The following is an 11,629-nucleotide window of genomic DNA, read 5'->3' as shown; positions in this document are numbered from 1 at the left end:
CGCCGGTGGTTGTGGTTCTGGGAAGGCCAAAGCCAGTGCCTTGGTGGGTCGTGGGGATGTTGGACTGTAGGGTGGCGGCCTTGATTGTGGGAGGCGTGGCGTTTGTGGGCAGAGCGTGCTTCTTGGGTGCGGGTAAGCAACCATGGCTACGTGGGTGGCGGGAGGTTGTCAGAGCTTAGATGCGACGGTGGTGTGTGAGCGCTGGGGTATTCAACTTGCCCAGTTCCGTTACTGGCCGACTGCGGTGACGACACTCGACGTCGTACCCCTTCCTGAAGGCCCCGTCATGGCGTTCTCACTCCGGTCGTTTTGCTCCAGGTGAAAACCTCATCCTCTGGATCAGGCGGTGGCGACTTCGATGGTCGTACCTTTCTAGGAGGCATCGTTCTGGAGACCTGGCTTCGTTCTCGATTTTCACGGTGCAGGTCTCCATCGGCGCCAAGCGATCTCCATAGTTTGCTTGGTGTGGGTGGAGTGGTTTATTGGTGCCCGGCACCTTTGTATCTTGCCTTGGGTGTGTGCGTTGTGTGCGGTAGTCTTGTGTGTTTTGTATTGGTTCTTTGATGTACTCAGTGTTGCTTTATATATAAAGCGGGGAAAACCCTTTTTCGTCAACTTCAGCTCAAAAACCTCAGTTCGCATGTTATGCGCCTCCAGCAAAAAAATGATAAAGGAAATTTTACAGCCATGGGACAAAAAAAGAAGGAAAAAAAATCTAAAACAACCACAACGCTCTCACTCCTAGGGAGGTGAGCCTAGCTCACTTGGCTAGTGGAGTGGATGTACAACCCAGCCACCCAGGTTCAAGTCCTCATGGGCGTGAATTTGGATTCTTATTATTTAAAAAAAAACTCGCTGTGGGGGGCTTCCCCTACCGCTTTCCTTTCAAAAAAAAAACGCTCTCACTCCTCCCTGGCCACTCACTCTTTCCCCTTCGTCTCGCCGCGGCAGGCCGGCAACGATGGGCAAGGGCGGTGGCTCTCTTTCCAGTAAGAGGCAGCGCCTCCGGCTCCCGCTGGCCCTACATTGTTGTACCACTCCTTCATCCCGCCCCAGCGCGGTGGCGCACAATGTCTGATTCTGGTCGTGGCCACGCCCGGCGACTCGCACGCACCTTGCAGCGCGAGGTGGGCTCCGTCCCATGCGCTCAGGGAACCAGCTCGGTGTCCTGGATACCATCCCCACGCCGTGCACACCTGGATCATGTGGTGCACCCCAACGCCGACGGCTTCTCTTCGCCGCCGAGCTCCTCAACCCGCAGGCCACCTTCCATTGGTCAGCTGCTCCCCTCGCTTCTATGAATCCGAGACTTTCCTATATTGCAGTCAATATCTATACAATAATATGGGAAAATTCGTTTCTGATCCTCAGCACATCTGGTCCTGAAATCACGCCCACCCACTTTACTCGGGATCTATGTGTTTTCTGTATTTAGTCTCGTATCCGGCAGAAGTATTGTGGTGGTATTCCAGGATGGACCCGACGCAATAATTGATCGTTCAACAAGTCCGTCGTCCCAGGGAAATCGTGGATGGATCAGGAAATTTTCTAGGCCTGCCTGTTCGGTTGTGTGTGTGAATCCCACCTACCAGCCTGTTGTTCAAAAAAGAATACCAACCCCTCAAAAAAGAAAGACACAATTATTTTTGGCTAAGCTTAGAAGTGAAATTCAGTGCAAGCCTTGAAAAAAAAAATTGTGGTCTTCCAGTTTTGAGTGCTACACAAACGATCTCCTTCATACACTTTGTTCGCACGACGTTGAGACACTCTTGCCAAATATTATTCGAAACCCAAGCTCCAAAGAATACAGGTTATAGACTCTTTTCACATATTATTCCAAGTACAAGCTCTCAAGAATACAGGTTATAGAAATGTAAGCTTCCCCCGAGGAGTCAAAACTCATCCTAATCTCTGGCTTCCTACATTATCGGATGGGCTTATCAGCATACCTCCTGATCATTTCTTCCAGCGGACTGACTCTACCAGGACAAGGTGCTGTATCAAGAGGTGCACGGCCACGAACTGCAATTTTATATGCAGACGTTTTAGGTGTTGCATTCACTGGACATGGTATCATTACAAGAAGGAAAGGTGCGCTCTGCCGCACCAGTTCTTCACTTCGATGCTGATACAACTTTCTTTTTACATAATCATTCTTCAGGATAGTTGCACCTTCACATTTTATTAGAAATGAAAACTGTGAAAGAGCCACATCAACAATATAGTTTCTTCTAACAAACTCTGAGATTTCAGAGCAGGTTAAACTTGCAGCTGTCACGTATGTGGATGTGCAAAGCATATCAGAAACTCAGGATACTTGTAGAATTAATCCACTCTAGATTTCAGAAAGAAAGAAAAACTCACTTTTCAGAGTTAAGGTCATCACACACACAGCCAGTGTGTCATTCCTCCTTGGACTACTTCAACATTTCTCATTATCCAGTCAGCTTACTCCTCCCTAGCTTGTGTCAAAGAGCCCAGCGCATACCTCCAATCTCTGTTGTCTTCACCTCGTCAAAAATGTATTCATGTCTACAATTGTTAGGAGAAACAACACAATAATATTGGCAAGTAGGTACTGTAAAACAACACACAATACAAATCGTCGACAGTTGGCAGTGCTCGGGTACAAAATTACGTGGCTCTATAATCTCTTCAAATCAAGAACCAATTTAACTATGAACAGAAACATATTTGCCTCTCCTTCAGTTCAAGGCCCACACTTTCCCTCTAAGGATGAATTGGACTGAAACAATGAAAATAAATTCGGTTCCGACATGATTGGTGCGACAATGAACATAAATTTTCCAGCACGAACAGAAACTAAAAATGTCTTTACGCCTTAAACCTGAAATCAACCCAGAAGTTTCACTTTTTAACAACATGATCTGCATTGGACAATCAGAGAGATATGACAAATATGGAAAATTCATGAAGATTGTGCTGATGAAGGTTCTGATGTGAACATGACCCCCATTGATGAACAACAAAAGGGAGGGCCATGATGGTCTGTTGTTGGGGAAGGAGAGCAAGCACAAGAAAGCTAGGTCGCAGCAAGGCTTGGCGCATCTCCGATATGTTGTCAGCGCCATCCTACCGAATAATCTTCCTTCCCACTGCTGCCTCAGTCGTGCTGAACCCGCTGGAGCTGGATGCACAGCCCAGGGGAGACAAGCCAATGACGGGCATAAGCTCTGCATTGGATTGGAGTCTTATAACATTAAAAATTATAAAATAGATAATACTATCGTCAACTAAAAATTTAATTAAATAGAAAAGTTGTAGCTATAGTTTTCTGTTGTGCCACAACTGTCTGGTCGTACAATGGTTATGTGTTTTGCGTGCTGAATTAAACCTTCTTACCCTAACATTTCCTTTAGAACTGCAGGTGCCACTCGTCACTCCACCTAAAAACAATCTTGGCTAGTCCATCTATGACATGATCCATCTAAAAACTTCTTGGCTAGTCGTATATATGAAACACCAATTCGCATTAGTATGACCAGAAAAATCACGAGGATACCCAGCTGAAACGAGTAATCACAGCACCGGGCATATATGCTCATGCACAAGTATGTGACAGTGCTTGCAAAAATCAAAACCATTCTGTCTGAAAGTTTCAGAACTCTAATTTTACTTTTTACCTTCTGGTCGACCTGGGCGCCTCCGGGTTCACTTTCCCGGTCGATTCCACGGACTGGGTTGACTACTGTTTCCTCTTGCCGCCAGAATCCCGGGGCTCAGCAGCTCCGCCGAGGTGCCCAACCACAACCGCGCATGAGGAATCGGCGCCAGCCATGTCTGTCGCCACTAAGTCCCTCGCCGCCAACGGATCTGGCACCTCAACGTCCGCAACCACCTCTCTGATCGGAAACCAACAGCATGCTAAAAAATCAAAGGCCCGTGGTTGCCATAGTCCGCTCTCATGTATGCAGGGCGAAAAGATCGGAAGAATACGACGGATCAATTACCTGTCAACCGGATCCAGTAGAAATTCGAGTCCGTTGTCAGGCAGGGCACCGTCTTCTCCCATATTGCCCGCCGCCGCCATTCTTTTCGCCTTCCGCCGACGAGATGCAGTACCAGCCCCTGTCGTACCAGCCTCATGTTCTTCTTGGGAAAACTGAAAGAAAACGTTTGTTCAAACGTACTTCAGCTCCTGTCGTCAACCTGTCCACAAAGACTGTAGCAAAGTTCATCATGCTAGGACAGATGCAGTACCAGCCTCATGTTCTTCTTCTTCTTTAAAGGAAACTATAGGACATATACTCAGATAATTGGAAATTTGCGCAACACAACTATTAGAAAGAATAGAAGATCCACCTTCAAAAGAAGCAAACACAACTACTGGAATTCGTGCTAATTTTTTGCTGTTGTACGAACAATTGAATTGAATAACCAACGAACATACATGCTCAAATAGAAGTCCTGGATTCAGAAATTCCTTGCACGTTCGTCGGATCGATGGCGCTCCCAACTCGGACTTGGATCCACGTACGTGTACATTCAATTTCGTCTACTACATCCAGCGCAAGAATTTCTAGATTTTCTTCCTGTGGAACTTGTGATCAGATCAGATCAGTTGATCGACCATGGACGTGGTGACCATGGCCGTAGAGTTCGATAGCGGCGGACCTGGAGCTCCTGATGGCGGTCCACGAGGCGCTGGCAGCGTCGGATGTGGCGACCCCGTGTCCAAAGCAGGCGGCCATGGCCGAGGCCGAGGGTCCCCTCTTGTCGGCCATGGATGCCATGGCGGCCATGGCACACAAGCCGCGTGAGCGCAGATTCGATCGGGAGCCCCTTCCTTGACGAGCATGAGCGCGTCGCGGACGTGGAGCTCTGCCGCCTAACCTTGGCGATCTGATAGCGGATCCGGCAATGGGGAGAAGCGTGGGGGTGGTGGAGGTGGCTGAGAGGGAGATACGGTAAGGCGGGGGGCGGCGGCGGCGGAGCGGGAGATGGGGGCGACGGCTTCTCCTCGAGGGGATCGATACGAGAGGTGTTTGTGCGGGGTGATTTTTTTTTTTGCGTGCGTGTGGTGGGTGCGGGGGACGAAAAAAACCAGTCGAAAAAAAACCAGACGAAAGTGGGGGACTATTTAACCAACTCGTCCATTAGGAGTAGAGATTCTGAAAGAAATCACATGAGCGTACACCAAAGTACTCCCTCTATAAACGAAAATTCATCCTGGAGCCCGGACTCATCTGCACCTCATCAGCAAAAAATTCAAAAAAAATACTAGAAAAATACTAGAAAAATTCAAAAAAATTTAAAAAAAATTCGGGTGGTAGATAAGTTGATACGTGAGGTCCGCTCCAAAATTCAACTCATTTGGATATCTGAGTAGGCCTCGGCAAAAAAGACAAATCGGGTCAAAACAGTTCGTGAACAGTAAACTTTTTCACAGACCCCGATTTTGTCTTTTTTACACAGACTTGCTCAAATGTCCAAACGAGTTGAATTTTGCAGCGAACCTCATGCACCTAATTATCTACCACCCGAATGTTTTTTTAAATTTTTTGAATTTTTCTAGTATTTTTTTTGATTTTTTCCGTAAGCGTGGGTGCAGATTCGCCGCACTCATCTATAAAGTACTGGTCTCTCCGTTCACTTTTATAAATCGTTTCAGACAAGTGAAATTATGCTGTTTTGCACACTGTCTGAAACATCTACAAAGCCTTTTATAAAAGTGAACAGAGGGAGTATATGACTTCACAAAGAGAGTAGTACGCAAACTATGAAAAATAGCAAATACTAGTACATTTCGTGTGGGTGCAGGGCCACAAACGAGAACTGTTTCGTAGATTTAGAGTTTTTTATTTAAATTCGAAGGGCACATTCAGAAACTCGAATTTTATGGGGGAAAATGTGGCCGCAAATACTTTTTGCAAAATTGATACTGATACCCACGACAGCGATGTAACAAATTTATCATGCATACAACCGGTGCCTTCAGCAATAGTTTTCAGAGCGTCGGAAATAAACAAACATAACAAAAATCTGATTCTGCAACAATTCCAGAACACAAATACAACTCCCTCTCTTCATAAGATTATTCTTTTCTAAAATGTTACAGAACTAATGGACAATTATCATCTTTCTTCACAACTTCTTTTGCCACCACATTTTTACCTCAACTTTACAAAGAATGCCAAATAAATCAGTCATCAGGAGCAAAACTGATGGCCCAGAGATACCAACAAAGTTGAGAAGTTACGTGTGTGTGTGTGTGTGTGGCTAGACGAGCCTTCTTCAATGTTTGACTATGTAGGTTAACAATTTCGCTGTGCTTAATCAGCTGGTGTTATGCCGCTATTTACCAGCTGATAGCATCTTCTGAAGCTGTAGCACCTGCTGCTGCTGCTCCACTGGCAATGAACTCAGCTGCTCAGGTGTTAGTTGTAAGACTTGCTGCAGAAGGGCTGACTCGTCGTCCTGTGTGAGCTGCACCATTACAAGAAGAGTTGGAGTTGTGAACACATGAGAATTTGAAGTCTAAGAAACCTTGTGCCTCGGTACAATTCAATTGCAGAGAAATGATGCAAAATGTTTAGAACTTTAGTTAGGTCAGATTCTGCAGATACTTTACCAGCATCCAAGAATGTAAGGTATAATAAAATAACAGGAAAGCTGGAAAATGAAACTGAAATTCAGAGGCGATTACCTGAGGCGCTTCATTCTCTGGTTGCTGGAAGTGAACAGCACCAGAACTATAGCTCCCTGATGGTCCAGTAGGGACCACTACCTGCGATGGAGCAGAATAAACAGCAGGACTATTGTTTACAATTCCTGGCGTTGATGTTCCATCCTCCAATTTTCTCAATTTCGAGGGATGGTCTAACTCTGCCTGATGACTAGCTCGATCAGGCAATCTAATCTCATTGGGGAGTATCTCAGGTTCAGCACCAACCTGCAATGTGACACAAAGAGTTCAATTTTGTAGACGGTAAAATTAGTGAATCTTGTCCATGGACTGACAGAAACAACTTGACTAGAAAAAATCACTTAATTTGCGTAGGCAAACATACACAAATAGTTAATGTACTGTACAGTTTGGTTTCGAGTACATAGTTTACATGTGTTCTGTAAATTAGAAGACCCAATCAAGATGATTAATAAGTCAACGCAAAGTTTGGCTTGCTACTTATCGCACCATTAATGAAAAACCATAAGCTCCTCATATGTGAAAAAGAAATACCTGGGGGAGATGAGGATTGGTCAAGGGTAGTTGCTGTACATTAGTTGGCATAACTGGTGGTCTAGGGTGCTGTGTCAAAAATGAAGGCTGAACTTGTGATATCAAGCCTCCTGAGTTTACAAGGGGTTGAGTAGGAACACTGGAAGAGGTGCCGAAGGGCTGAGATAGCATTGGAGGGTGTGCCAGCACCCCAGGCTGATGTCCATGCGGAAACATTTTGACTGGAGGCTGAGATGAATGCTGATACTGAGGAAAGTTATGCAGCGGTGCAGTTTGTTCCTGCATGGCATTAGGGTTTGGTGGAGGTCTATGAACAATTGGTAGCACAGCATCTGGCTGCGGAAATGATTCATTGAGGTGAGAAGATTGTGCCAACGAGCTAGAGGGCTGTTGGCTCTTAGCCATCTGCATCTGCGAATTCGACAGACCTGGGTTAGTATATTAGAGAATCAGGAAAACATTAGGTAGTACATCAAACTCAGAACAAAGCAAGAATATACCATCTGAGGTGTCACCAGCCCGAGCATTATCTGTGCCTGCATTACAACAAGAAAAAGGTTATGATGTTCTAATAATATTCCATTCTACCCTAGAGTGAACTAAACAATGAACAAAAGTATTTTTAAAAAGCTCTTCCATGGAATCACAAGGCTCAACATATAAAGTTGGCTGGCCTTCCTGTCTTTCAACAATGGCCTCCACATGAACGCAACAAATATTTGATCTACAACTATTCAATAAATTAAGGGAACGTAATTTTTTTTTATCTTTTTGCCTTCTGGGAGAACAAGACAACCATGAATCACATCAAAGTTCTAACAAACATAACCAGAATACTTGAGTTGGTTAAATTTATATTAAGAAGGGTGTATGAAATTTGTGAAGATGAATGAAGCATAACTAACAAAAATAGGCACAAATTTTGGGTGAAGAACTCATACAGACTCCATTATGTTATATTTTGGACAAGTACACAAAAACAGGAACAGAAAGTAACACTCCCTCTGTATCAAAAATGACTGTCAAAAAACGTCTTATATTTTGATACGGAGGTAGTAATTGATTAATTGAGCAATCAGTCGCAAAGCTAACCTGAAATAGGGCCTTTGGAAGCTGTGGAATTCCTTGCAGCAGTTTTTTGGCAAGGTCGTTATTTTGAGTAGTTAGGGTCTGCCATAAAAAAAGCATTAACAAGCTAAAACTAGCAGTGAGCAATTTTTAATCTTCATGAATTGATATTGATATTTCAAGATAACCTTCAACTCAGACATGATTTGATACAACTGATGCCTTGACATCCTGGCCAAGTAATGGGTAAGAGGGTCGTTTCCAAGCCCAAATTGGACAGGTAAACCATTTTGTACATTTGCAGTTTGAGCTCCCCCAAGAACGCCAGCCATCACAGATGCAGCATGTATTGCCGGTGGAAGACCAATAAGCTGATGAAGGCTGGTGTCCCCTACAGCGGGAGTTGTGGTTAATTGTTTCTGAGCATCTGCAGGATTCCATCAAAAACCCAATGTCAGCGCACAGGGATATAAAACTGGCAAGTTCGAAATCTTGAACATACACATAAACTAAATGATCATCAAGAAATTAAATTTGAAACCAACCAACAGTAGATGACATTCCCGGTCCTCCACGACCCTGCAATGCATAAACATATCAAAAATAAGTCAATATCTGCTTCTTTATTGACAACTTCAATTGGTTGAGATTTCCTACTGTCCATGCATGAAATAAATTTTGATTGCACTAACTCCATTTTCGTAATGAAACTACTTAGTTTCAAATGTACAAAGTTACAACATGGCAGTGAAAACTAGTGACCTTATCATGCAATAATACTTCACTATGATCTCCAGAAAATTTAGCATAAAAATAGTGTCCCTATGTAAACCACTATCAACCAATCAACTGCGTCCAGTTGTGAAACTTAGATACACAGTATTTTCTTGTGGATGCATTCTGACAACTTGGCAACAAAATCAGCACATACATATCAGCGTCAGTCACTGGTGTGGGGATAGATACAAAGGCTGCTGATAGCAGCTAAGGACATCACACTTATTTTGAGAGAGAAAGGTAGTAATAATGTAACAGTAAGCCAAAAGAGAAAGTCAACTGTATATATCATTTCAGAGATAAATTTACTAGTAATTGCAACACCATTGCTTGAGCATATCACAAAGGATGCGACTATAGATGCATTGACCACATATACATCCTCTACAAGATAATTCTTCTTTTGCTATTTGCAGAGAACCTCACGTGTTCAGTACAATTCTGGAGATCTTTGTAAGCATGACATTGCTTTTGTTACCCCAGTAACTTTGGCACGTTACTTTCGTAAAAGAAGGCAGAATCGAGACATTGGAGATGATTTTGGAACCGCGATACCAAAGAAGATTCGCAATACCAGAAAGACAATTCCACCAAGGTAATTTGGCAGAATAGCAGGTGTGCATATGTACAGACAGGAATCTGTACATACATACACATGCCGTGCGAGAAAGCAAAACAGGAGACACATGGTAGTTGGAGAAAAGATAAGTATTATAATTCATGGGAACCAAAACCATACAAGCTTTCATCTTAACATAGGACTTGCTGGGTGAGAAATAAGGTTCTTCTACAGTAATAGACTGAGGATCTTCCACCTTTTCTCTATTTCTGTCAGTGTTCCTCCCATTTTCAGCAAAATCAACACGTAACTGACGACCATTAACGTCATGACCCTGAAGGTTCCGGCGTGCACTTAGAGCTGTCTCTTCATCCTTGTATTCACAAAATCCATAACCTTTCGGCTTTCCGGTTTCCTTATCAACAACCAGTCTGCAAGCAATTTTGAGCAGTCAGTATCTAGCAGTCACAGCTCAACAGTGTCATCAGCTTCGTCGAATGCTAAAAAGGTTATCAGGGATAGAAATAACTCATAACCAGTTTCAGTTATCAGGGATAGAAGCAGCAAACACGTGTATCTTAGGGTTTCTTGTTATTTTTGTTAAGGTTAATTTCCATTTGCATGTGTAGTCCAGAAAGTGATCCCGTAACACTAGCTATATCAGACATTCAGGATATCATTTCAGCACTCAACACTCTTATCTTTCGAAAGGCCCGAGGCAGCATCCATAAGCAGGGCGACCCCTAAGACAATCTATTAAGTTCTGAGATCATGCTTAGCAGCAGTGTGCAATACAGCCATCATACTTAAACAAAATCAATATTCCAGATGTTACACGTTGGATTTAAAAGCATCATGTCCATATAGCTGGCTAACAATTTCCTCATTTTGAAAGAGAATGAAAGAGGGCACAAGGATTTTAACAGATACTGAATAATCCAATAATCTAACAAATATGTGTATCTGCACAACATGGTCAAATTAGAAAACTACATGGTGGCACACACACACAACTGATAGGGTTTGCACAACTAAACCTGAAGGAGACCACCGGCCCGACTTCCTCGCATATCTGCACGAGCTGCTCCTCCGTCGCATCGTACGGAATGTTCCCAACTGCAACCAAATTCAACAGCCAACACCGGGGTCAATCGAACTCAAGAACCTACTCATACCACAGCAACTGAACCAACTCAAAATGTGCGGTAAATATCAGTGTCACACACGTTGAATACAGCACAAGCCAACTGACGGGCACCTTTGTTTGGGGGAAAACAACCCCAAAGGCGTGACGAACAGGAATGATAAAAAAAAAGGGCAAACCCTAGACAGTACGAAAACTCGAATGAAATGGAATTAGACTCCGAATCTAGCGGCGGGAGCAGCTAAACGCGCTTCGTGCCACCCAAAACCGCACCGGCCACCCACACACGACGGGAAATCCACGGGGAATCAACGGAGGATGCAGCGGCGATTGGGGCCCAAATCGAGCTCTACTCGCGTAGCCGCCAATTGGGGCCAGACCACTCCCACCCGAACCGCGGCGAGAGCTCCTAGCCCGCGGATCGAACCGGAGGAAGGAGCGAGCACGCACGCACGCACATAGAACGCGGAGACCCCGGGAGGGGGCAGGGGGCTGTGAGAGAGAAGGGCGGGGAAGGGGGCGTACCGAAGACGCAGCGGTTCTGGGGGCCCGCGGGGGCGGCCGCCATGCTCAGCTGAGGTCGCCGGCGGCGGCGCGGGGCGGCATCGGCGGCTGGGTAGGGGCCGGAGGCGGTGGTGCGCTGCTGCTGTTTGCGGCTTGCCTCGCTATTTCCAGCGAGTCTGGTCTGGTCTGGATACGTTTCCGCGGTCTCGCTGCCCAGGTGTTCGTTTATATTGATGTTACGTTTCCGTTTCCGGTCACGTTTCCGTTTGCGTGATCACTTCAGAGTTAAGCCAACGGCAGGATTGCAATGAAGGCCTGATCATAAAAAAGAAAATGTTAGAGCAACTCGACCCATTTCGTCCGCGGCCGTTCGTTT

At 44.9% G+C, this 11,629-nt stretch overlaps 1 protein-coding gene and 1 long non-coding RNA gene across 13 annotated transcripts; both read right to left on the bottom strand.

Annotated features, from left to right (window-relative positions):
- Positions 1–1,758: 1,758 nt before the first annotated feature.
- Positions 1,759–5,020, bottom strand: LOC123096258 (uncharacterized). 12 transcript variants are annotated; one of them, XR_006446521.1, is made up of 4 exons: positions 4,636–5,020; positions 4,412–4,553; positions 3,972–4,183; positions 1,759–3,863 (listed from the first exon to the last, which is right to left on the bottom strand). It is a non-coding gene; the product is annotated as an uncharacterized lncRNA (long non-coding RNA). The 12 variants fall into 12 exon arrangements; XR_006446527.1 differs by having other exon boundaries at positions 3,972–4,170; XR_006446530.1 differs by having other exon boundaries at positions 3,972–4,123.
- Positions 5,021–5,923: 903 nt separating this feature from the next.
- Positions 5,924–11,487, bottom strand: LOC123096257 (cleavage stimulating factor 64). Its single transcript, XM_044517939.1, has 10 exons — positions 11,275–11,487; positions 10,643–10,721; positions 9,862–10,036; positions 8,815–8,848; positions 8,458–8,696; positions 8,294–8,371; positions 7,702–7,737; positions 7,202–7,612; positions 6,668–6,913; positions 5,924–6,447 (listed from the first exon to the last, which is right to left on the bottom strand). The coding sequence occupies exons 1-10, from the start codon at positions 11,315–11,317 to the stop codon at positions 6,316–6,318; spliced, it is 1,473 nt and encodes a 490-aa protein (XP_044373874.1). The 5' UTR covers positions 11,318–11,487; the 3' UTR covers positions 5,924–6,315.
- Positions 11,488–11,629: the final 142 nt, after the last annotated feature.

This window comes from Triticum aestivum, chromosome 4D (genome assembly GCF_018294505.1).
Source record: "Triticum aestivum cultivar Chinese Spring chromosome 4D, IWGSC CS RefSeq v2.1, whole genome shotgun sequence".
In the NCBI taxonomy this organism is placed as follows: domain Eukaryota; kingdom Viridiplantae; phylum Streptophyta; class Magnoliopsida; order Poales; family Poaceae; genus Triticum; species Triticum aestivum.
Note: the sequence above shows the minus strand (reverse complement) of the source record. Positions and strands in the feature narration are given on the sequence as shown.